The sequence below is a fragment of the Microcaecilia unicolor genome, chromosome 7 (genome assembly GCF_901765095.1).
Source record: "Microcaecilia unicolor chromosome 7, aMicUni1.1, whole genome shotgun sequence".
Lineage (NCBI taxonomy): Eukaryota > Metazoa > Chordata > Amphibia > Gymnophiona > Siphonopidae > Microcaecilia > Microcaecilia unicolor.
In genome coordinates, this window is record NC_044037.1 from 157,058,722 (window position 1) to 157,086,604 (window position 27,883).

The 27,883-nt window shown below is 42.9% G+C and overlaps 1 protein-coding gene across 1 annotated transcript in view; it reads left to right on the top strand.

The window, feature by feature from the left end:
* Positions 1 to 25,028, top strand: part of PTH2R (parathyroid hormone 2 receptor) — a 372,984-nt gene extending 347,956 nt beyond the window's left edge. The window contains exons 13-14 of the mRNA XM_030210826.1: positions 5,344 to 5,385; positions 24,696 to 25,028. Of these exons, the coding sequence (XP_030066686.1) occupies positions 5,344 to 5,385; positions 24,696 to 25,028 (375 nt within the window). The remainder of the gene's footprint in view (positions 1 to 5,343; positions 5,386 to 24,695) is intronic.
* Positions 25,029 to 27,883: the final 2,855 nt, after the last annotated feature.

Here is a 27,883-nt window from a genome sequence, read left to right on the forward strand (position 1 = left end):
ACAGCTATATATCTTTGCAAAATTTTTTATTCTTCTTCTACCAAAACATAAACATAACTATCCTCTTACTTAAAACCACTCACCAAATCACACTCCTTATACTCACTCTACACCCATACAACCACAACTACTCACAAATATTTTCGTCTGAATCTTATATCATTTGGGTTACAATCCTGCTTATAATCGAACAAGAAAAACGCCCAAGTTCCGACCTAAATCGGGAGATGAACGTTCATCTCACAAAAACGAATAACGCGGTATAATCGAAAGCTGAACTTGGACGTTTTCAACTGCACTCCATCGCGGAAGCGTACAAAGTTGATGGGGGCGTGTCAGAGGCGTGGTGAAGGCGGGACTGGGGCATGGTTATCACCCGAACAGAGATGGGCGCCTTTCGCCAATAATGGAAAAAAAGTATGCGTTTGTAGCTAGAATTTAGGGCACTTTTCCTGGACCCTGTTTTTTTCACGAATAAGGCCCCAAAAAGTGCCCTAAATGACCAGATTACCCCCAGAGGGAATCGGGGATGACCTCCCCTGACTCCCCCAGTGGTCACTAACCCCCTCCCAACACAAAAAAATGATGTTTCACAACTTTTTATTTTCACCCTCAAATGTCATACCCACCTCCCTGGCAGCAGTATGCAGGTCCCTGGAGCAGTTGTTAGGGGGTGCAGTGGACTTCAGGCAGGTGGACCCAGGCCCATCCCCCCCCTACCTGTTACAATTGTGCTGCTTAATGCTTAGTCATCCAACCCCCCCAAACCCACTGTACCCACATGTAGGTGCCCCCCTTCACCCCTTAGGGCTATAGTAATGGTGTAGACTTGTGGGCAGTGGGTTTTGAGGGGGATTTGTGGGGCTCAACACACAAGGGAAGGGTGCTATGCACCTGGGAGCTCTTTTACTTTTTTTTTTTTTTTTTGTAAAAGTGCCCCCTAGGGTGCCCGGTTGGTGTCCTGGCATGTGAGGGGGACCAGTGCACTACGAATCCTGGCCCCTCCCACGAACAAATGCCTTGGATTTATTCATTTTTGAGCCGGGCGCTTTCATTTTCCATTATCGCTGAAAAACAAAAACGCCCAGCTCACAAATTGTCAAATAAAACATGGACGTCTATTTTGTTCGAAAATACGGTTTGGTCCGCCCTTTCACGGACCCGTTCTCGGAGATAAACACCCATGGAGATAGACGTTTTCGTTCGATTATAACATTCTACTCAAAAATTCTACTCAAATTCTGCTCAAAACTTATTTTTACTGACCTTTCCGGGTGACTGGGACGCCAAACCTGAGTGCACTGCCAGACAGGACACCCAAAAATGCCCACACATGCGCATAAAAGCGTGTCGGGAAAATCTCTTTAAATACTCTACTCCATCACAAACCTACCCAGTCTATTTCGTTATTCAACCCATAGGAGGCCACAGTGTTCCACTGAAAAATCATACACTGTTCTTTCCTCATCAATAACAGTGGAACATTGCCTCCCCTCGGTGCAGACACCGTCCGCAATACCACAAACTGCAGGTCCTGTATATAGTGTCCTAAACGTTGCCAATGCGAGACGAGAGGGGCCTTTACATGAAGCAACCGAATATTACTTAAATGCTCCGCTATCCGGATTTTAATTTTATGTGCTGTCTGGCCAATGTACCACAACCCACAGGGACAGGTGATCCCATAAACACATTTGACCGTATTATAATCCTTACGGCATCTCAACTGGAACACCCGTCCCTGTGTGTGCGGAATAGTCACATCCATGATTTGCAAAACATATGTACAATATACACACCGTCCACATCTGTAATGACCCCTCCCCCTCTGACCATCTTCTTCACACATATTCAGAACTCTGGTATGGGGCATCAATCCTTTTCCCAAATTGCGCCCTCTGGTGAATGCAAACCGGGGGAGCTGTTGCAATTGTGGATGTATGGTTAAAGTAGACCAATGTTTTTTAATAATTTGGACAATCAGAGTGGATGCCTGTGTGTAAGGTATCACACAGGTTAAACAAGAAGGGACTTTTGTCGTAGGTTGTTTATACCACTCTGGCTGAGTGTTAAAAGCTTGTTTAGCTGCTTTTTATGTAAAATTCTCAATGGATCACCTCTCTGTTTAAATCAACATCTGTTCTGCCTGATATTGATAAACCTTCCGCGAGCTACATAATCTGCGTACCCTTAAGAGCTGACTATTAGGAATACTGTTCTTTAAATTCAGCGGATGGTGACTACGATAATGTAAAATAGAGTTGCGATCGGTTTGCTTACGAAAGAATCATTAGTAAACCGACCTCCAAACCGTGAAATACAAATATTAAGAAAATAGACCTCAGAACCCCCTATATGACATTCAAATTGTACATTGCTGTCCCTCTGGTTCAGATATTCCAAAAAATCACCCAAATCTGATCTAGTGCCTTTCCAAATTAAAAAAACTTCATCAATGTACCTATACCAGCACACCACATCAGTAAAAAATGTGGAGGGATAAACATACAGCTTTTCAAATTGTACCATATAAATGCAAGCCACTGTGGGGGCTACCATGGCCCCCATGGCGACCCCCTTTATTTGGTGATAAACCTATTGGCCAAAAACAAAAAAGTTATTATGAATCACCAATTTGGTCATCTCCAGCAATAAGGATTTCTTGCAGGTGGTTAGTGCTAAAGTACTCAACAGATGATCCACCGTATCAACTGCACCTTGTTGAGGGATATTAGTGTACAAGGTGCTGACATCTAAGGTGGCTAATATTAACTGTTGGTCATCACCTATTTGAACTTGTTCCAGTAGTTGTAAAAGATGTCCCGAATCCTGATGTACTAAACTTGGCCGTAGGTGAAAGTCTACGAACTAAGATAGCGGTTCAAACAATGAGCCCCTACTCGATACTATTGGTCGACCCGGTGGATTAATAAGCATTTTATGTATTTTGGTGCAAAATATATAACATGAATTTTAGGGAAGCGATTATATAAATATCTAAACTCCTGTCTAGATATAGTTCCTTCTTGAAATGCGGCTGTAAGTAGCACATAAACTTATCACTGATATATATTTGTAGGGTCCTCATTGATTGATTTGAAAGGTATTAATCTGCAAATGAACCTTTTTCGGAGACGGGAAGGTGGTAGAACTAGAGGACAAGAATTGAGGTTGAAGGGGGGTAAACTCAGGACTAATATGTCAGAAGTATTTTTTCATGGAGAGGGTGGTGGATATGTGGAATGCCCTTCCGTGGGAGGTGGTGGAGATGAAAATGGTAATGGAATTCAAACATGCGTGGGATAAACACAAAGGAATCCTGTTTAGAAGGAATGGTTCCGCGGAATCTTAGCGGAGATTGGGTGGCAACGCCAGTAATTGGGAAACAAAATGGGAGCCGGGCAGACTTCTACGGTCTATGCCCTGATTGTGACTGGATAGGGATGGGCTGGAGTGTAAATTTTAAGGGGCTTCGATGTTAGCTTGAGAACGTAGAACAAGAACAGTACTGGGCAGACTTCTACGGTCTGTGCCCTGAGAAAGGCAAGGACAAATCAAACTCGGGTATACAAATAAAGTATCACATGTTGGGCAGACTGGATGGACCGTACAGGTCTTTATCTGCCATCATTTACTATGTTACTATCCAGCTCATTTTCGAAAGAGAAGGGCGCCCATCTTCCGACATAAATCGGGAGATGGGCGGCCTTCTCTCAGGGCCGGCCAAATCGGCTTAATCGAAAGCCGATTTTGGCCGGCCTCGACTGCTTTCCGTCGCAGGGACGGCCAAAGTTCAAGGGGGCGTGTCGGCAGTGTACCGAAGGCGGGAAGGGGGCGTGGTTAACAGATGGCCGTCCTCGGCCAATAACGGAAAAAAGAAGGGCGTCCCTGACGAGCATTTGGCCGACTTTACTTGGTCCCTTTTTGTTCACGACCAAGCCTCGAAAGTGTGCCCGAACTGACCAGATGACCACCGGAGAGAATCGGGGATCACCTCCCCTTACTCCCGCAGTGGTCACCAACCCAACCCCCTCCCACCCAAAAAAACTAATTAAAAAACATTTTTCCAGCCTCTATTCCAGCCTCAAATGTCATACCCAGCTCCATCACAGCAGTATGCAGGTCCCTGGAGCAGTTTTTAGTGGGTACTGCAGGGCACTTCAGGCAGGCGGACCCAGGCCCATCCTACCCCTACCTGTTACACTTGTGGTGGTAAATGTGAGTCCTCCAAAACCCATCACAAACCCACTGTACCCACATCTAGGTGCCCCCTTCATCCTTTAAGGGCTATGGTAGTGTTGTACAGTTGTGGGTAGTGGGTTTTGGGGGGCTCAGCACCCAAGGTAAGGGAGCTATGCACCTGGGATCAATTTGTGAAGTCCACTGCAGTGCACCCTAGGGTGCCCGGTTGGTGTCCTTGCATGTGAGAAGGGACCAGTGCACTACTAGTGCTGGCTCCTCCCACGACCAAATGGCTTGGATTTGGTTGTTTCTGAGATGGCCGTCCTCGGTTTCCATTATAGGCGAAAACCGAGGCCGGCCATCTCTAAGGTCGACCTAAATGTTGAGATTTGGCCGGCCCCCAACCGTATTATCGAAACAAAAGATGACAACCCATCTTGTTTCGATAATGCGGGTTGCCCTACCCTTTCGCGGTGCCGTCCTTAGAGATGGGCGCCCTTATAGATGGGTGCCCCCGTTCGATTATGCCCCTCCACGTTACTATGTAGTTTCAAGTGTTTGTCAGGGCATTTATGAGTGGGAGGTCAATTAATGAATTCATGTAGATGGGGGATAGGCCTTGGAGGATTGTGAAGACAAGTGTGAGGATCTTGAAGTTTATTCTGGCCTTTATGGGGGTAGCCAATGGAGAATTTGTAGTAAGGAAAAGACTCTTTCGTAGCTGGGAGACCTGAAAATCAAGCCGGCAGCCATGTTTTGAACGGCTTATAATTTGTTCAGACTCAAGTATTATTTTAATTCAGTGTGCTCATAGAGGCAACTTCATACATTTAACATTTCATCCAATATCTGCGTATTTCAGAATTATTTATTGAATTAGCTCTTCTGTTAATTATTTATGTTTTTTCCCAAACATTTATGTTTATGTGAATTTCTCACTACTCATTTTCTGAATATTGGCATCATAAAGTATTTCTGTGACCATATTGTGCCACTTGCACAAATGAAACATAACTATCTATTCATTATGGAATTACAAAATATCTGTCTTCCAAGGAAAGCCTATTGAAATTTTAAGTATTCTATAAGAATGTTTTCTGCGTTGTATTTTGAACATATAATTTTTTGCTTTGACTTTTATTCTCTTGTCTCATCTTGCAGGGTTTCTTCGTTTCTATCATCTATTGTTACTGCAATGGGGAGGTTAGTATCTTCTGGCTGAGTATTCACAAGAATTGAGTAGAAGGGATTTTACTTTCATAGGCAATTCTATGTACTGCATGAAAACCACACATTTATCTAGTTACTTTCCATATCCTTATGTTTATGAATTTAGCTACAATGTTTGTCTTTTAAAAGCCATAAAAACTATGGTGGTTATTTTAGAAGCATTCGCATATCTAAAATGGCAGCCTTTAAATATCTGGAGAGGCCCAGACATTTTTAAATACTGTTTCAAGATAGGTGCCATTTAGATGTGGAAGCTCACTACATCCAAATACCAAGGGGGTATGGGGAAGGGAGGACAGGGAAAAGGAGTGATCTGGGCAAGTAAGCCTGACCTCTAGCAGTGATACCCCAATATTACTGTGAGATGTCTCAGCAGCCATTTTGAACCCCAACAGCCATGAGGTAAGAACAAGTGGGCATCGCTACCACCCCACTATACACCAGAGACCTTAGTAAACCTGGAGAAAGACGGGGTAGGGGTCCTTATGATCCTGCGTCTATTTTGGATGGCCTTTGGTTTTGGGGGTGGGGATCTCTGGGAGAGGCTGCCATGTGTTGAGCTCATGCCCACATGATGAGTGCCTTCCGGGGGGGAGGGATTTGCCTTTGGTGATGACTATTAGGAGTCAGGTGATGGCAGGAGGCTGGTGTTATTGGTGCCTGTTGAGGGTTTGGTGATGCTGTGTATGTGTAGGGGGCTACGACATGCAGCTCCGCTACTATTTTATAAACGGTTTTACATTTACAGAACCTCTTGTAAAATAGTATGGGAATTCTACATGTCCTGATTTGGACACGAATTCTCCTCTGCATGTCCTTTTAAATTGGACCAGGTAGAGAGTTTAAGCATGCTGCATCTTCTGAAGGTTCAAAAACTGTGCATATCCCTTATATACAAGGTAAATAGCCCATACCATCAAAACAATAAAGCTTCAAAATCACAGTTCACTCTTCTATTTTTTATGTATAATTTTTTTTTGTGATCTCAGCAGTGCTGCTCAACAGATTGAGGGCCCTGTTTACAAAACTTTTTCTCTTCACTTTTAGTTCTTTTTATGCAATGTGGAGGGGCATAATCGAAGGGGGCGCCCAAGTTTTCCTGAGGACGTCCTCGCAGGACGTCCCGGCGAAGGGACGGGGAAACCTGTATTATCGAAACAAGATGGGCATCCATCTTTTGTTTCGATAATACAGTCGGGGACGCCCAAATCACAAATTTTTAGGTCGACCTTAGAGATGGTTATCCTTAGAGATGGTCGTCCCCGATTTTCGCCAATAATGGAAACTGAGGACGCCCATCTCAGAAACGACCAAATCCAAGTCATTTGGTCATGGGAGGAGCCAGCAGTCATAGTGCACTGGTCCCTCTGACATGCCAGGACACCAACCGGGCACCCTAGGGGGCACTGCAGTAGACTTCACAAATTCTTCCCAGGTGCATAGCTCCCTTACTTTGGGTGCTGAGCCCCCCAACCCCCCCAAAACCCACTACCCACAACTGTACAACACTACCATAGCCCTATTGGGGTGAAGGGGGGGCACCTATATGTGGGTACAGTGGGTTTCTGGTGGGTTTGAAGGGCTCACCTATACCAACACAAGTGTAACAGGGAGGGATGGCCGGGTCTGCCTGCCTGAAGTGCACTGCACACACTAAAACTGCTCCAGGGACCTGCATACTGCTGTCATGGAGTTGGGTATGACATTTGAGGCTGGCATAGAGGCTGGCAAAAAATATTTAAAAAGTTTTTTTTTAGGGTGTGAGTGGGGTTAGTGACCACTGGGGGAGTAGGGGGAGGTCATCCCCGATTCCCTCCGGTGGTCATCTGGTCAGTTTGGGCACCTTTTTGAGGCTTGGTCGTAAGAAAAAATGGACCAAGTAAAGTCGCCCAAGTGCTCGTCAGGGACGCCCTTCTTTTTTCCATTATCAGTCGAGGACGCCCATGTGTTAGCATGCCCCAGTCCTGCTTTTGCTACGCTTCAGTCACGCCCCCCATGAACTTTGGTTGTCCCCGAGATGGAAAGCAGTTGAGGACGCCCGGCTTTCGATTATGCCGATTTGGGCGACCTGGGAGAAGGACGCCCATCTCCCGATTTGTGTTGAAAAGATGGGCGCCCTTCTCTTTCAAAAATAATCCTGAAAGTCTTCTTAAAAATATATAGTCACCTGATTTCAAAGGACAAGTGGGCTAGAAATCAGATGGGTATTATTTTTAAGAAGATTTTTTTTGCGGTAAAAATGACTAAAAGTGAAGATAAAAATATAGAAGAGTGAACTGTGATTTTGAAGCCATATTATTTGATGGTATGGGCTATGTACCTTGTATATAGTGATATGCATGGTTTTTGAATTTTAGTATTAAGCCTATATAATTTTGAATAGAGTTAAGTGCCGTGGATTTTTTTTTTCGTCTTCTGAAGGGGCATACTCCCTTCCGAAAATGCAGCATGCTTAAACTCTCTACCTGTCCCCTTTTTCAGATGCTTTCTTCTCTCTGCATAGTATTATGTGTTCTCTGATTCAGCAATGATCTTCTTTACCTCAGTGCTCAGTTAAACTTGCTCCATCTACCGACATGCTGCTTCAATCTTCTATCAGAAATATGTTTTAAAGATTGTAATCCTTTCCAACATCACTGGCAATCTGACCAAGAAAAGACAGGGATCACCTGTTTTGCAAAGCTGTTTTGGGGAGAAAATCATCTTTTCCATGAATGGTTGGATTATAAATCTTTAAAACAATTTTCTGATGGAAGATTGAAGCAACATGTCATGTTGGTAGATCATGAAAGTAATATCCGCATAACATATGATGTCTTGAAACTCCTGTCCCTGTATAACTGTTTAGAGTCATCCATAAGATATCAATGAACAACTATTTATTTATTTATTTATTTATTTTATCACATTTATACCCCACATTTTCCCACATGTTTGCAGGCTCAATGTGGCTCACATTAAACTGAGAAGGCAATTGCCAACCTGGTTATTAATCAATTACAATATATTGTGATAAACAGAGAGTGTAGAAGAACAAGTTGAAAGGAGGGAAAAGGGAAAGGAAAAAGAGTCCAAAATAGTCCATTAATGTATTGCTTTGGAGGATTTTAGGATTTATGTTGGATCCTGGGAGTAGGTTTTCTTGAATAAACTGGTCGTGAGTAATTTCCTACAGTTAAGATGATTTTGGGTAGTTTTGACAGCTTTTGGTAAAGCATTCCATAATTGGGTGCTGATAAGGAAAAAGAGGTAGCGTAAGTAGATTTATACTTGAGGCTGTTGCAGGTAGGGTAATGGAGGTTTAGGAATGAACGGGATGTTCTTGATGTATTCCTAGAAGGAAGGTTGATTAGGTTATTCATGTATCATGGGATTTCTCCATAAAGAATTTTGTGGACTAGGGCACAAATTTTGAAATTAATTATTTCCTTTATTGGAGCCAGGTGTAATTTTTCTCAAAGGGGCTTAGAATTTTCAAATTGGGATTTACCAAAAATTAATCTGGCTGCTGTATTTTATTTATTTATTTATTTATTTGGTACACTTGTATCCCACATTTTCCCAGCTTGTGCGGGCTCAATGTGGCTAACAAAGTTACAAGAAATTACATAGTACAGCAGATAAAATAGATAGATAAAAATTAACAAAGGCAATAGCGTAAGCAGTGTAATAAAGAATGCAGATGGAATACAGAGCACAAGAGGGAAACAGACATAGACAAATGCGGGTATCAATCAAAACGGAAATAGGGGATTAAAGAGTATTGTGGTCTTTGTGATATGCCTTACTAAACATTTAAGTTTTTAGTAATTTCTTAAAATGTTTGGTGATCCGATGTCTCTTTTCAGTAGTCTCGGCAAAGTATTCCAGGATTGCAGGCTGATGACCGAAAGGAAGAAGCGTAGATAGACTTATATTTTAGATTCCTGCAGGAAGGATAGTGCAGAATAAGATAAGTACTGTGAGAGGGTAGGTGAAAGGGGATCAGGGAAGGCACGCAGAAGGGGGTGCAGGCAGCGAGGAGAACCCCAACGGGGCAGACTTCATGTGCACAACACCCACATTCCAGAAAGCTGGCGCTACCGGAGGCAGAGAGGTTTGGCCGGGTTAAGGAAGAAGAGGAGGAAACTACCAGTCCCAGAATCCCTCTCTTCCCCACCCGGCTGTGCAAGAGTTAGTGGAGGAGATAGAAGATTGGGAAATGGTCTCTGAGGAAGGTGATGAGGGCCAGCTGGAGAGGTTGGGGGCGGGGGAAGTTGGAGAGGAGGATAAAATGGAGGTTACTGAAGGACTAGGGGAGGAACAGATGGAGATTGGAGCTCTGGCTCAAACCCGAAAAGCTGCTGTAAGAGGGTGGCTAGCTGTGCCTTGGAGAGACTGGTGGAAGACCAGAGGAGAGAGACTGAGGCGCTGGGGGAGATCTCTACTAAAGAGGAAACAGGTGCAGCCCCTGGGAGAGAAAGAGGGCTGGGCACAATTGAAACCCCAGTCTGAACTAGGTGGGACCAAAGCTGTGTAGCTGTGCTGTAAGAAAGACTGTGTAAACTGTTTCATACTGAAAAGCTCTGGGCCTGCAACCTACCAAGCTATTGTGTTTTCTTTCTGATAATGTACTGTTCCCTAAAAGAAATAATTTTGGCTAAAGTGAAGTTATATGGACTGTTTAAACCCTGAATGAGACTTTGGCAGCAACCCTTAACAACCTGGGAGTAAGGTGTTTTCCTTTTGCGTCTATGCTGAATGGAAGCAAGAAAATAAAGTTTTTTTTTTCTATAAATGTTTTGCCTTGATTGAGCCTCTGTGGAAACAACAGAGAGAGGAGGAAGTCCTGCAAGCTCTCAGGGGGTCTGGTGCAGAGTTCCCAGAACAGGCCAAGGTGGTGTGGAGCGAGGCAACAGTCGGGTGAAGAAGGAAGCTAAGCAGGGTCAAGCCCAGCTGTGTCCTGGAAGAGGGACCCAGCTACAGTACGAAAGCACACCGATGAATTTCTGGGAGGTAAATCAATCAACTCACACATGTAGACTGGTGCTTCTCTGTAAATGATCTTATGTGTTAAAGCACAGATTTTGAATTCAATGCGGTCTTTAATGGGTAGCCAGTGAAGGCTCTCACGGAGAGGCTGCGCACTATCGAAGCGAGATTTTCTGAAGATTAGTCTGGCCGTGGTGTTTTGGACCGTCTGGAGCTTCAGAATATTTAGGGCAATCTGGAGTCTCTTAACAAGTTGTTCTTTGCATCTAGTCTAGGTGACTTAATACCATTGATTGAACTAAGTGTCAAAAAACTTCTCTAGGAAAGAAAGGTTTTATCCACTTGAGTTTCCACAATGAGAAGAACATTTTCTTTTTTACGGAATTAATTTGGCTAACAAGTGATAGGTTGCGATCAATGATTACTCCAAGTATTTTTAGGCTTTCAGAGATAGGAAAGGTAAGGTCTGGAGTGATTAGTGATGAAGGTTTGAACCTTTTATTTAAATATGAAAGGATACGGCAGTGTGTTTTCTCAGTATTCAGTTTGAACTGAAAGGTATTAGCCCATTTGTTCATGGTGTGCAAACTACTGATCCTCTATGTATACTGATTATGTGATTTGTTTTTATAAAAACACTTAATTGATAGAAAATAATTGAGGATAAGGCAGAAGACAGGGAGGGGGACGTGATCATGTGGAGGAGGGAACAGGACATAGAGACAGAGCAGGAATGCTGGACATACAGAGAATAGATGCTGATACATACTCAAGGAAGTGTTATAAGAACATAAGCATTGCCATACTGAGACAGACAAGACCGAAGGTCCATCAAGTCCAGTCACAAGTACTTGGCAAGATCCCAGAACAGTAAAACAGATTTTATGCTGCTTATCCTAAAAATAAGCAGTGAATTTTCCCAAATCCATCTTAATAATGACTTATGGACTTTTCTTTTAGGAAATTATCCAAACCTTTTTAAAATCCTGCTAAGCTAACTGCTTTTACCACATTCTGTGTCAACGAACTGCAGAGTTTAATTATAGGTTGAGTGAAGAAATATTTTCTCTGATTTGTTTTAAATTTACTACTCAGTAGCTTTATTGTACGTCCCCTAGTTCTTGTATTTTTGGAAGAGTAAACAATCAATCACGTCTACCTGTTCCACTCCACTCATTATTTATAACCTCTATCATATCTTCCCTCAGACATTTCTTCTCCAAACTGAGGATCCCTAGCCTCTTTATCCTTTCCTCATAGGGAAGTCATCCCATCCCCTTTGTCATCTTTGTTGTCCTTCTCTGTACATTTTCTACTTCCGTTATATTTTTTATGAGATGTGGTGACCAGAATTGTACACAGTATTCAAGGTGTGAAAACGCATTATAATATTAGCATTTTTGTTTTCCATTCCATTCCTAATAGACTAACAGACAATGGGGGGGTAGGAGGAGAGAAATTGGGAAACTTTTTGGAACTGGGAATGGGGCTGAGCACTGGGTAAATATGCTGGTTAAGGAGATAGGGGGAATGCAGAAGAGTGAACACGCAGAGTGGGAAAGCTGGACATACAGGGAATAGATATTATGATTTTCTTGATTTGTGTTTAAAGCGTTTTCACTGCACATTAAATGTCATAAAATGTGAGCTACAAACTTGAAATGCTGAAACTACTTCGTCACATCAAATATCTACTGGATGCAACAATCTCTCTCATATGAAATAGTGGAAAACATAAAAGTTGGACAGGAGTCCAAAATACATCGAGAGCGAGAATACCTTTTCAATAATGAAGTAGTGATAACTGGAGTCAAAGGGGGAAAAGTATCCCATATTTGATCAATACTAATTCCCTCTATTGGTGATACAAGAGTCAGTTATTAAATCGATACTATTAATGGGATGGTTCAATTCTGATTGAATTTGAAGTACCTTATTAGTGAAAAAATCAGCTAGCTCTTGAGCTTTTGGTAGTTGAAATTGATAATCTGAAGGAGTATTTGTAATTGCTGTTAGAGTTTTCACCAATGTGAAGAACTTAGTACTACTGATATTTCCCTCAGTAATCATTTTACTATAGTAGTTTTTTCATGCTATCCCAACTTGAATTTTGTATTGCTTAAAAACGGACTTCCAGACTGATTTATCAGTTAAATTATTAGTTTGTTGTCATTTTCTTTTATATCTGCGATATTTTTGCTTCGGGATCTTTAGTTTCAAATTATACCAAGGTGAGTCCTTGCTTATAGGCACCTATTTTGATTTTATTGGAAAGCATTTATTTAAAACACAACGTGAGTCAGAATACCATTGTAATTTTGGCGACCCAGACTCAGTAAGAGTTTCTAAACAGGTGGACATCTCAGACCAAATTGGACACTATTTCCCCCTAGAGGAGATTGTTTTAAAATCAGATTTTACAATAGGTATATCTAAATATAAAATCAATACAAAATCCAGTTGAAAATGATCTGACCAAGGAATTGCTGACCATACACCACTTTCAGGGGCCCTTTTACAAAGTGGCAGTAAGCCCAATGTGGGCTTACTGCTCAATAAAAAGGAAGTAGCCCGGTGGTAGTTCCCACCCCCAGCGCGTCATCATATTTGGTGCGACAAAGATATTTTTATTGTTGTAGCGCTGGTGTGTACTCGGCAGTAATCAGGCAGTGCTGCGCGCTGCCCAGTTACAGCCAGGTTAGTCTGGGAGCTTTTACCGTCACCTCAATGGGTGGTGGTAAGGGCTCCCTCTGAAATGGCCATGCAGCAAGTGCTTCACTTGCTGCATGGCTATTTCCTGAAGAAAAGAAAGACTTACCTTTTACCTGCTGCTTAAAAGGGGGCCTCGGCGCCCGTGAAAAACATGTGCCGAAGCCAGCACAGGCCCCCTTTTGTTAAGGGGCCCTAAGTTAGGCAAGATGTATTGCAAGCTAAAAAATCTAGAATGCGTCCTTTCTCATGAGTAGGACCTCCAACCTTTAAAATCACATCAGAGTTTTGTAAGAAAAAAGTTTAAACTCAGTAGCAGAAAACATCATTTACATCTTCTAAATGTAAGTTTATGGAGCTCATTTTCAAAAGAGAAAAACATCCAAAAAGTGGCATAAATCTGCATTTGGACATTTTTCTCACAAAAATTTTACATGTTTTTCTATTAAGTCCATCAGAATTGAGTTTAAATCACAAGGGGGCATGTCATGGGCATGTTAAGAGTGGGATCTGGGCGTTACCAACACTTGGACATTTTTTCAGCCATAATGGAACAAAATAAAACCGTCCAGGACTAAAACTAAGATGTTTTGAACTAGACCTGTTTTTATAATGAAGAAGGCTCAAAAGGTGTCCTAAATGACCAGATGACGACTGGAGGGAATCATGGATGACCTCCCCTTACTCCCCCAGTGGTCAGTAACCCCCCCCCCCCCCCAAATGTGATTAGCTTGCCAGCCTCTATGCCAGCCTCAGATGTAATACTCAGGTCCATTAGAACAGCATGCAGGTCCCTGAAGTAGTCAATTGGCGAGTGTAGTGCACTGCGGACAGTTGTACCCAGGCCCATATCTCCCCCTGATGTTACACTTGTGGAGGAAACTGTGAGCCTTCCAAGACTCACCAGAAACCCACTATACCCACATACAGGTCCCCCCTTCACCCATAAGGGCTATGGTAGTGGTGTACAGTTGAGGGTAGTGGGTTTTGAGGGGCTCAGCAGACAAGAGAAGGGAGCAATGGTGAGATGTGTACCTGGGAGCATTTTATGAAGTCCACTGCAATGCCCCCTAGGGTGCCATATTGCCTTCCTGGATGTCTGGGGTCCAGTCTACTAAAATGCTGGCTCCTCCTACATCCCAATGGCTTGAATTTGTGCATTTTGCACTTGGATGTTTTTTGGGGGTTTTTAAATGTGCCAAAAAAACAGGGCTTTTTTTGAGGGGGTACTCAGGGGTACTGAGTACCGGCACCTTTTCCAGTGTCTGCTAAAATTGACCCATGGACCACAAGTTTTAATGAAAGAGCTCAGGCTCAAGACACCAATTCTGCCTTGTCATAGGTTCTGTAACTGGTTGCAGGGGGCCTGGCTATTGTGGAGCGAGTCCCTCAGTGATCACCCCACCCCTGAAGGGTGGCCTGGCATTTGAGTACCGGCACCTTTTTTGCTAGAAAAATTGCACTGCAAAAAACAAAACATCCGAATCACAAAACCTTGTTCAAAACAGTATTTTCAGAAAAAAAAGATAGACTTTGACTTTCTTTCCTATTCAGATTTTGGACTTTTTGCAAAACATCCAAAGTCAGACTTAGACATCATATTGAAAATGGCCCTCCACATCACCTATAATTATCAACCTTGAGAATTGGCATGAAGCTTGTGCAATAATATCCAACAACTCTTGTTCTGGTTTGCTCCAAGGAACTGGAGGTCTATTTAACAAAAGAATGCCCACAGCATTAGCATTTCTCTCTCTAGATTGATCATAAAAGTCATCTTGAAGACTGCATAGCATACATTCTATACCAGGAGATACACCAGATGATATTAATGACAGTTTAAAAAATGATTTAAAAATAATAGCTAAACCATCACCTTTTTTAGCTTTTCGAGATGAATGAAATATGTTATAGCCTGGTGTACAGAGATGAGGAATGATAGAACTATCCTCTTCTGGTATCCAGGTTTCAACTATAAACATGAACCCAAGATCTGATGCTGATACATAATCTTGTAATATAAACAATTTGTTGTGAGGATAGTGTGGGAGCGCTAAAAGAGAGCAATGAGAAATTGCAGAAACAAGTGGCAGAACTGGAAGTGAAGATTGATGACCTAGAGAACCGGAGCAGATGGAACAATTTAAGACTGGTGGGACTTCCTGAGACCCTGCTGGATAAAGATCTACCAAAGTTCCTGGAAGAATGGCTACCGAGAGAACTGCAACTGGGGGATCAGATGCAACAGTTTTGTGTTGAAAGGGCACATCGAATTGGGCCACCGAAGCAGACCAGGAACAGACCCCGGATGGTGATTTTTAAAAGTCTGAATTTTCGACACAAACAATTAATCCTCGCAGAGGTGAGGGAAAAACATCAACTGACATACCAGGGCAAAATATACTATGTTTCCAGGATTACTCCCAGCATGTTCAGCAGCTCAGAAAGGCCTTTTCGCCGATCTGCACGGAACTCTTCAGAAAAAACATTCGTTTTGCGCTACTGTACCCCGCAAAACTGAAGATTACAGCAGATGGAGAAACAAAGCACTTTGATAATGCTGCAGAGGCCCCAAAATATGTAAGCTCTCTGAACCGGGAGGGAACCTGAAGAGCTACACAACGGTGCCTGAGATTTTGGTAAATTGACTGAAAATTATGCTGTGGATGGACAAAATTATTTTCAGGGATCACGGGTTGACACGGGGATATTGGGAGGGAATGAGAGGATGTTGCAACAGATGGAATCTAGGCTGGGTTGGGGGATGTGTAATATAAAGTTAAGATAGTCAACAGAGAATATAAGTATAGGGGGGTTGAGGATTCAGGTTATTAATGACATAGATTATTGCACTGCATAAAGATGTTTTTGTTTTGCAGGAGGAAAGGTCGGGGCAGTGGGAGTGACTGGTCCGAGAAGGGAAGGGGGGAGCTCGGAGTGGTTAAGGGAAGGCGGGACGGGGATGAGGGGTAGGGAGGGGAGGGGGGGTTGGGGAGAGTGTGGGGAACAAACAGATTACATGGAGACAGAATGATGAAGAATGGCAGGGGAGATTGAATGGCAGAATGGCAGAGACATGGAACAAGGAGCGAGAGGGTCTGGATGATGACGCGGGTGTGCTGGAGCTGGGACAGCACATCCGGTTGAATTGGATGTATATACTAATACAGAGTATCGTAACAGAAGGAACTGAGTAATGAACCTAAAAATTTATTCATGGAATGTGGGTGGAATTTCCTCCCCTATAAAGAGAGAGAAAATATTACGTAGCTTAAAACAGAAAAGGGCCGCGATAGCCCTGTTGCAAGAGACACACTTATCCTCTCAGGAACATCAGAAGCTAAATACTTGGTGGGTGGGAAATATTATAGAAGCTCCAGCGGTGGGGAAAAAGGCAGGAGTGGCAATCCTGTTCCATAAGGACCTCAAAGTGGAGAAACAGCGGGTTTATGCAGACCCAGAGGGGCGATTTATTTTGGCACAGCTTAAGATCAATGGGAATCCTTACCTTCTGGGGAATGTTTATGCACCCAATAACTATAGTAGGGGATTTTACCGCCGGCTTACTCAGCAGATAAACTCACTTAGATATGGTGAACTGATTGTGGGAGGAGACTTTAACACAGTGGCAGATCCCACGCTAGATAGATCACATAACACACAAAGCCGAGGAAGGGACAATACAAAAGGCATACCAATGCTCTGTGAAACACTAGGATTGGTGGATGTTTGGAGGGTCTTGAATCCCGGAGTACGGGACTATACACACTACTCACGAGCCCACCATACACAGAGTCGCATTGACTACATACTAGCAGAGGAGGGATGTATGGGGAGGATCCGAGATACAGACATAGACCCAACTATTATATCAGATCACGCACCAATATTCATAATTATGCAAGAACGGGAGACTGGGTTGGGTCAGAGACGATGGAGATTCCCCCAGGAACTTTATTTTGATAAAGATTTCTTGCAATTTTTAAGGGAAAAATGGATGGATTATAAGCATATAATGAGGACCATAGGCATAATATAGAAATGTACTGGGAGGCAGCGAAAGTGGTCTTGAGAGGGGAGATAATTGCATACCACGCTTGGAAGAGGAAAAGTAGGGATAAAGAAATAATACAATTGGGGAAACAGCTCACACTACTGCGGAGAGCATATGGGCCCGCAGCACCGAAACAGTGTAGAGAACGCCTTCTGGCTACACAAGCTGCCCTAAATGAATTGCTACAGCAAAGGGCGGTGAAATGAACAGAATATTTTAAATATAAACTTTATAAATATGGGGACAAACAGGGCAGAATGCTGGCTAGACTAGCGAGACAAAAGACAGGTATACAAAAAATACTGACGCTGCAAGATGCTGCGGGGAGGATGACCCACAGGGAAGAAGAGATCCGACAGATATTTCATGATTACTATAGGACCTTATATGAGGAAGATAACATAGAGGATTTAGATCCGCAGTTGTATCTGGACGGGGTAGACTTGCCAAAGATTACAGAGAGTCAACGGGGATGATTAAACAAGCCTATAGATATAGATGAAGTCACTAGAGAAATTAAGAGAAGTGCACTGAATAAGACGCCAGGACCGGATGGGTACAGGGCCGAGTTTTATAAGCTGTTAGTCACAGATATAGCACAACCACTGACAGAATTGTTTAACGCGGCAGTGGGAAAAGGAGAACTTCCCGCAACGCTGAAAGTAGCAGATATAACAGTATTTTTAAAACCAAATAAAGATCAGAATAAACCTGAATCATATCGTCCTATATCCCTAATAAATTATGAAACAAAGATATTTGCGGGTATCTTAGCCCACCATGGGGTTTATTCAAGGGAGACAGCCGGTTAAAAATATTAGGAAGATATTGGCTTCGAAGCAATACATGCAGTATACGCAGCAGGACTCCCTACTCATAAGTTTCGACGCTGAAAAAGCGTTTGATAGGGTGAAGTGGGACTTCTTATTCCAGACATTACAGGCCTATGGGATGGAGGGATTTTTTGAACAGGCTATTCGCACCTTATATAATGGACCAGAGGCACGGATTTGGGTTAATAACAATTACACGCAATCAATTCCGATACGCAGGGGCACCCGTCAGGGATGCCCTCTGTCCCCGCTGCTGTTTGCATTAACGTTAGACCCATTGATACGGGAGATTTTAAGGAACCCCGAAATAGAGGGGATAAGGCTAGGGACGAGGGAATTTAAGGTGTCAGCATTTGCTGACGATCTACTAGTATACCTGTCTAATCCAATGCAATATTTGCCAGTATTAATGGAGTGTTTTACTGAGTACGGTTCATTCTCTGGCTTTAAATTAAATACCCATAAATCGGAAGGCCTAGCAATCAACAAAAGACTAAGAGACAACTGGAGAGGAGACTTCCCTTTAAAATGGGCAGATAAAGAAATTTTATATTTAGGGGTATGGTTAACAGCAGATGTCAGAAGTCTATATAATAAAAATGTCACAACTCTATTACAAGACACGGGACAAATTCTTAGACAATGGCAAAATCTACCACTCTCTTTGAGTGGACGGATAGCTTTATATAGCATGATAGTATTCCCTAAGTGGCTATATGTGATGCGACAATTACCAATATGTCTCACTCAGAAAGATTTGGGGAAGCTCCGATCACTGCTGACCAGGTATTGCTGGGGAGGTAAAAAGCCAAAGATAAAACTAGAGTGGCTCTATGGAGGGGGGAAAAAGGGAGGACTTGGACTACCCAATATGAGTTGGTACAATTGGGCATGTTTATTAAGACATCTGGCAGATTGGATACTAGGTACAGAGGAATATACGCCTTGGGACTTGGAAAGGGAGTTATTTCACCCGCTGCTCCCACACTATTTGATGCACCTTACACAGGCGAACACACCAAAGCAGTGGAAAAATCATATATTATTGCATCCAATGAGACATGCTTGGCACTTTTTGATGAAGCAACTAGGGAACAATCCAGTGAACACAGATATGATGCCCTTAATAGGGAATCAGGAATTTGGATTGGGACTAATACAGGGGAAAGTTAAAGAATGGGCAAAACATGGCATAGTATATGTTGCAGATATGTTGATGGACACAGGGGACATAAGAACTAGAGAGAATTTAGAGAACTTAGTAGGTAAAGAACAGGTAGATTGGTTCACATATGGACAGGCCCAGGCGTTCATGCGTCAGGCTATGGGGAGCAATTGTTCTAGGGGAGTATATCAGATGGTGGAGGAATTTTTTCAACCATCGGAGGTAGAGCAGATCACCGTCTCGGGGATTCATAGAGCATTGGGCAATTTACACTTACATCAGATGTATGAGGGCATAGAGAAGAAATGGGCTGAGGAATTGCAAATGCCGGTTCGGGAGGGAATGGTAGCACGCAGACTCAAGGAGATACACACTATGGTATATAGTGCACGACACAGAGAAATACAATTTAGAATTATCACTCGGGCATATTTTGCCCCGAAGCAGGCATATTATGCGGGGCGTCTAGACACCCCAGCGTGTATCAAATGTACAGATCAGGGAGGATCATTACTTCATATGCTATACACATGCCCCCAAGTGGTGACCTTTTGGAACAGGATCCAGGAATACTGTGGGATACTTCTAAACAAAGAGATTTGACTTAGACCGCAGGATGTAACTCTGGGAGTGGAGAGAGGTAGGCTAATGTTGCGACGGGTAGAATATATTTTGGTAGTTAAAGCTCTGATTGTGGGAAAACAGTGTATTTTACAACATTGGGCAAAGGAGGATGCTCCAACATTTTGGGAATGGAGGAATGCATTCCATAGCTTGCTGGTGTTGGAAGCCAGAGGAGCTAAGAAAACACCTAAACGTAAAAAAGAGTTTTTGGAGGTGTGGGAACCATATATCCAGTCACTGTCAGGAAGAGCTCGCAGCTTAATTCTGAACTCCATGTCATTATAAGGGGATAGGGAGGGAGGGGAGTTCATGGGGGGGAACAAGTTGAGAGGGTTGGGTGTTGGAGGAGAATGTTATAATCATAATACATAGGAGACTGCTATGCAAATGGAAGCTTACTACTTAGCTAGGAATATATGGAAATAACTGAAAACTGTGATACCGTTTCCATGTAACAAAACAGAGTGTACTCAAAAAAATGTTAGAAATATTGAACAATAGATGTTCAGGTTGAACTAATGTATACTGGTTAATGTGTTCAATAAAAAATTATTTACACATAAATAATTTGTTGTTAATGGACCTTGCATTTATGTAAAAACAGGTACAAGAGTCAGAGAGCAATTGGCTGTTAGATTAGAATTCAAAATTTATAAATTTAATACATCTTGTAGCTAATTGATCTCTAGATCCCCTGTTGCTCTTCCACATCCTATTTGAAAACTTTTCTGGTTTGTACTAGTTATGAGGAGTCATCTAATTGTTCAGAATTCTGTCCATGTAACATTGATGTTATTGTTGGTAATACATGGACAGAATTCTGAACAATCAATTAGATGACTCCTCATAATATAATTAAATGATCTAACCTTTGATCTACTAGTGGAAGTGATCCAAACTGGAATGGTGGAGTTGTAATCTGATACAGTATCTAAATAGTCCTGAGAAAGATCTAAGAAAGTCAAAAACAAACAAAAAAAACTAACCATCTCATTGTTACAATATTAGAATACTTATAATTAAAAACTATAAAAACGTACCAAAATGACACACCTCAAAGCTGCACCACTAAGCTCGCTCCCTAGACTACGTGCCAAGTGGCAGCATGCCACTAAGCTCTACGGTTAAAAGCCCCATTGTGTCTGATGTCTACTCCAATGCCAAATGCCTTGATTGAAGAGTAGCAGTAGGCAGAGCGTGCTCCCACACCCAGAGCTGTATCAGCAACAAGCAGTAAAAAGAAGAAAAGGACTGCCGCTAGATATTTTTAAAGTGGTAAGGGAGACTGCAGGCCTGTGCTTCCCTCCACACCCTCCCCCCCCCCCCCCCCCCCCCCCCCCCCCCAATCTTGCAATTTCCCTTTCCCAGGGCCTGGGAGGCACCACATCACCCATCAGCCTGCTACATCAGGATATGAATACATTTGGTATAAAGTGCAGACCTCTCATTATCTAAACTTGTATTTTCAAACATTAAAACTCTATACAACACATAAAACTCCCCATTCCCCAAATGATAAGCTCCTTAGGCCCCAAATAATAACCTCCTAGTCCCCAAATAAACCTAAAAATTTCCCCATTGCAGGGCCTGACCCTCAGTGAGGATGGCTGTGCTCCTCAATGAGCTTCTGGAGCAGGTCCACTATTGTGAGCAGGATCTGGCATTGGGCACCCAGCTCCTGCACCAGGCAGAGAGGTAGGGTTCAGCCTGGCTGGCCTCAGCAGCAGACATTGGGTCTATGGCAGCATCAGCTACAGCAGGTCGGCCGACCATTGTCATTGGGGTGGGAGATGCTCCTCCTCCTGCTCCTCTTCACCACCTAGGGGGGCATGTCCCTCTATGGGTCTTCCGCATCAGTCTCTGTATGGAGTAAGTGGCATGATATCTCCCAATGGCCTGGGTCCAGGTCCACCTCCTCTTCCTCCTTCCAAGATCTCTCAGGCCCATGCTGGTCTTGGTTTGGGCCAGGGGCTGCTGGCTGGTCCTGGTCTGCTGCCTGGTGCTTTCTATGTGTAAAATGTTTGCACTTTACTTCAGCTTACCTAGTGGTGCAGCTGGCTGTCAGGAGACAGGGACAGAGACAGATGTGGGCAGTAGTGGGTACCTGGGGGATATGTCTGATGTGTGACATCAATAAGATGACATAGCAGAGAAACCTGGAGGGTGGTCTGGCAGTGGGTAAGCAGGATGTGTTGACAGTGGTCAGTTTTCTTGTCAAATGTGCATTTGGTGTCATGGTTAGGGCTTTGGTATCTGACTACAAGGATGTGTGGGTTCAGTTCCCAGTGTGGGTATTTATGCTGACTCTTTTGCATCCTGTGCTGTTGGGGCTGCAATGTGCTAGGTTGGTCTGTATGATAAGGCAAGCACTTTTTCAGTGGTGGCTGGAGGATGGGGACCCATATGCTTATCTCCCACATCCCCATTCCTTTTCATGCCATCTCATAGCTTGGAGTTTAGCTGCCACACATTACCAGAGATATGGGTGTTTGGGCTACACTGTAGGGAGGGTAGCTGTATCCAGAGGCTGGGGAGAGAGACATTATAGGGGGCATATATGTGTGGTACTTATGTTGTGCCCTGAGTCACTCCTGCATACTCTGCATCAGGCCTGGGTTCTCTCAGCGGACGCGCCAGTACCGGCACCAGAGTGGCTCAAGGTCATGATGGAGTCCTTAGCGCCTGCAAAACAGAAGTTGGTGGAAAGAGAGTTGAGGGGCTGGGCCTCTTTGTCATCACATACATTATTGATTTGACTACCATGTTGTGCACTGCTCCTCACATAGGCTGGGACACATAGCACTAGACAGATTAGGGGGGAGGCTGAGGGGATGGGTATGCCTTACATGAGCACAGGTGTTGTGTGAGCTGAGGTGGCCATGGCATCCTTCATTGTTGCATAGCATGCATTGTGGAAGGGGGCTCCTAGACTGACTTGTCAGGACATATTCTGTACATTGTGATTTCATCACTGTTATGTTTTGTTTTTTTACTTTCTTCTCTCAAACATGTACATGTCTAGCAAAACTAAGGGGACCTCAGTGCATGTGACCCTGCCTATGTATGGTGCTTGCACATGAGCCCTGTGATCCTGGGGGACACTGTTACAGACTTACCTTCTCAGGATGCCTCTAATTGATCTCCATGCCCTCATGGAGACAGCATGTGGGGGCAGATGGTGGTTTCTTTTAAAAAATATATCTCCTCTGCCTCTGGCAAAGGAGCACCAGGTGCTCAGTGTCAGCCACAGAGTAGTTGGGCTCTCTGCGAAGTGATATAACTAGACATTCTGAAGGACATTCCTCCATGTGCAGAGCTATATATAGACATGTTGCACGTCATGGGAATATCTAGACACTGCCGCGGGAATATCTTGATGCTTCCGCGGACATTTACAGTTTTACATTTTGTGCATTTTCGAACAGCAGAGGCAATGTTGGCCACTCTTAGGGGACAATCTAAGGATCCTGTTTACTAAATTTGCATGCTAAAAATGCTAGTGCATCTTAGTAAACAGAGCCCTAAGTTTGCACTTGAGGCAATGGAGAATTAAGTGAGTTGCCCAAGATCATAAGGCGCAGCAGTGGTACTTGAACTAATCACCTCTGGATGTCAAGACCAGTATGCTAACTACTAGGCCACTCCTCCACTCTTAAATAAAATGGGTATACCCCCAAAAAGCACAGGAAATTGGGCAAACCAAAATTTAAAACTCCAAAGCCAATCTCTACAAAAGGGTTCCTTCAATACACTTCAACCAGCCCGCTAACGAAAAGGAAAATATCAGGAGAGAAGAGATTACATTGAGGAAAATATAAAGAAAATCAATTGAATACTTCTTCATGGAAAGGATGGCAAATTCATGGAACAGCAATCTGGTGGAGGTGGTGGAGACAAAACTGTATCTGAATTCAAGAAAGCCTGGGACAAGTACATAGGAGATCTCTAAGGAAGAGAAAGGGAGAGTAGATGGCATGGATGGGTAGACTGGATAAGCCAGAGTATTTATTTGCCTCCATTTTTCTGTGTTTCCTATGTTTCTATGAATAATTCAGCAATGAACTCCCTAATACAATTTTTATGCCTAGTTTACCTGCAGTATGAATCTTATTTCTGTATTTTCAATAATAATTTTAATATGCCTAGAGTTACATTGGCAACTTAGAAGTCCTTTATTGGGAAAATAATGATTGATAAGTAGTCAAAGTTAGTCATGTATAGAAACATGAGGAGATACTGCTTTACTGAGAGAACAGTGGATACCCAATTACTTCCAACAGAGGTGGCAGGAAACAAAATAAAGGCAGTATTCAGTCATGCTTTGTTGATTGGTCTGGGTCCAGGTCCACCTCCTCTTCCTCCTTCCATGACCTCTCAGGCCCATGCTGGTCTTAGCTTGGGCCCGGGGCTGCTGGCTGGTCCTTGTCTGCTGCCTGGTGCTTTCTGTGTGAAAAGGGCAGAAGGCAGTGATGAGGGCAGAGAGGGAGATCACAGGAGATCATAAAGAAGTGGCGATTTTAATTCCAGGTCATACCAGATTTGCTATATTTTCCCCATTGCAGCTGGAGCAAAAGCTAGAGGCTACCATTGGCCTCAACCTAAGACTTTTCTTTTCTTTTTTTTTAATGGAAAATTACCATTGTCAAGAGGGGATTGCACTGACAGGGTGATAGGATAGGCAGGGAAAACTAAGCAGACTGGATAGGCAAGAGCATATTGATTTGCTCTCAATTGCAATTTTATTTTTGTTATTATAAATAATATGTATTTTGATTGCTTGTCATAACCTTATTTTTTGTAAACCAATAAACAGGATAAATCTGCTTATAATCCTCAATGTTCTTCCCTCCCTGGTTTACATTTTGCTTTTAGTGCAAATGTTTTTAATCTCTCTAATGAGTGATCTCTTCATATCATTTTCTGGTAGGTTCAGTCAGAGATTAAGAAAACTTGGACTAGATGGAACCTGGCCCTAGATTGGAAAAGCAAAACTCCATGTGGCAATTACAGGTATGGGTCAGTCCTCACCAATATAACCCACAGCACCAGTAGCCAGTCCCAGATGGCGGCAAGCTCATGCATGGTGCTAATCTCCAGTAAAGTCTGCCGAAGTATCAGCAAACATCCTGAAGGGCACGTTAATTTGCCTGGGTATGTTAGAAGCAACTCAGACCATGAATGCTTGCCTCAGTGGATCCAAGAAGAGACTAATGAAGATGAGAAGCAAGTAGAGGACATTTCACTAAAGGAAAAACCCTGAAGCCAAGGCAAATGAGTACAGATTCTGAAATAAAGAGAGAAGTAATTGAGGAACTAACCTGACCAACTATCTGTGGTTGAGAACGTCATCTAACACAAGACGAATAGATGATTTTTCCTTTGATTGCCAGTGAGATGTAAATTATATCTCCCTTATGTAACCCAAAATATCAAAAACGTGACTGATTGGTGAAGTCCCATTTACAAGGACTATTTACCGATTCCATACTGCTGCGCATTGAGCTTTAAGGATCATACTAACTCTATTATCAAAAGCACAAACCCTGTAATCTCAGGAGTAGGCTTTCCCCCAAATTCTATACATGGCGTCTTAAGTTGTGCGCACTAATTTGGCCGCACAGCCAAATTGTGCATACAACTTAAATGATTAACAAGCCAATCAGCACCAGTAATTGGTACTTAACAACTTATTAGTGACACTAATTGGCTTTAATTAGCATTTACACTTTCTAGGCGTATTCTATAACGCAGTGTGCATAAATTCTAATGTGCACAGTCAAAATGGGAGCATGGCCATGGGTATGGAATGGGCGGGTTGTGGGCATTTCAAAAAAATAAGCGCACTATTATAGAATACACCCGATCTGCGTCTAACTTAGGCACAGGTATTTAGGCCTGGTTTTAGGTAATCTAAATGGGTATGCCTAAATTTTAGGCACAAGAATGGCTTATGAGCATATTCTATAAATCCTATATAATAATTTGTACCTCCAACGTTCCATGGCTGGCTGGTTGTCTGGGTTCGTAACATCTCTTGACATTAGCCAGCCTCCAGCGTTCCATTCCCCCTCACTGTCCCGCCCTCGCGTCAAGGCATAATGATGTCAGAGGGTGGAACAGTGAGTGGGAAGGGAACACTGGAGGCGAGCTGACATCAGGGGATGTTATGAACGGAACGGAACAAAGCCAGCCAGCCAGAGAATGTTCAGGTACAAAGAAGAACAGAATCGCGGGACATTGAGGGCAGGGAGGAGAGGGCAGGGTAGGGCAGAGCAGAGGAGAATTGATGGGAGGGGAGGAGAGGAGAGAATCGTGGCACACGGATGGGAGGGCAGGGAAGAGGAGAATCGCTGGACATGGAGGGGAGGAGAGGGAAGAATCGCTGGACATGGAGGGGAGGGCAGGGGAGAGAGAAAAAATCACTTACAAGACAGCCTTCCTAGGGCCCGTTTCATTGTTGAGGAAACGGGCTTGGTTCCACTAGTATTCTATAAACTATGCCTAACTTAGGTGTAGTTTATACAGTCACTCTTTTACAGCACTGATTTTTAAGGCGCCATATATAGCATTTCCCCCTTTCTAAATAGTGGAGTGGAATTATTTAGAGGAAAGAGTATTTGTTAATGACCTTGAATGTATATTTGCAAACTTTTTTCGAGCCAACCGAAGGTTGGTGTTCGCAGATTTAGGGCTCAGTTTACCAATGTGCATTAACTAGGTTAGCATGTATTACAACAGTTTGATACAAGTTACATAACTCAAGCCCCAGTATTCTCAGTAGGGCCTATTTACTATCCCCCAGATTCTATAAACTTGAACGCCCAACTTTACACTTTAGCATGGAAAGTTGTGTGCATGAGTTACAGAATAAGGTCAGTTGGGTGCATAAATTTATTGAATAAACTGATAACTGGCATTAACAAGCAATAATAGACTTAGTCGAGATTCTACGTCATGCAGACTCAAATTCTATCATGCACACATACTAGGGGGTGTTGCTGTGGAAGGGGCATGGATGGGACATGGGTGGTTCAGGGGTGTGCCTAGCAGTTTTGTGCGCATGTTATAGAATACTAGCATTTACGTGCCTTACTTCCTAAAAATAGGCATGAGCGCCTACCCCAGTCTTTGACATAGTGTAAGTGCTTTCACCTAAAGTTAAGCACCTATATGCTAGACTTAGCACGCTGTATCCCAGTGCCTAACTGTAGTTACCCTTTCTTGAATCTACCCCATGGGGGAGATTCTATATACAGCACCTGGAAAATCCACACGGTAACCATTTTCACGTAAGCGTATTCTATAAGATTTAGGCACGGTATATAGAACATGCTTACTCAATAGCCCTGTGCTTAAAACTACAAACATCCATTTAGACCAATGAAAATGTGGCATGAATCCCTGTGCATAGATTTACGCAGACTGGGTCATATTCTATAACAATGTGCATAAATTTGGGAACGCCCACAAAGCACCCATTTCTTTGCTCATAACCATGCCCCTTTTTGGATGTGCACATTAGAATTTAGGCACAGTGAGTTACAGCATGCGCTTAGCTAGTTATGCACATAAATTCGAATTATTTCAATTTGTGCTTATTATTGCTTGTTAAGTGCTGTTAAAAACACTGATTGGCTTGTTATGACAATTAAGTTGCGAGCTTTGTTATGGAATATGCTTAGATTTAGGCGTGGAACAGTAGGTGCGAAATATAGAATCTGGCAGTATGTGCTTAACTCGATTTAATAAGATGCTCCAATGAAAGTTTTATTTGGACCCACACAAGTTTGGCCATATTGAGACATATATAGCTAAACATGATGTGTTCAGTAGACTATTATTTAAAAGCAAAAACCTCTTTTGCACCTGATGTTAGCCAAATAATGACTTATGAATATCAGTCCCATGGATTATAATGAAAGTATGTATTACTGATGTTGGATGTTTGCATGAAATTAAGTCACATTTCGACTGGCATCTCAAAAATTTATTTCTATACTTCTGAAAACTTTATTTATCTAGTTTAGTAGAACCTATGTATAATATTCTACTAAGTAGTGCATGGAAAATGTGTAACATGATACAAAACTTGCTCATACAAATTACACATAGTAG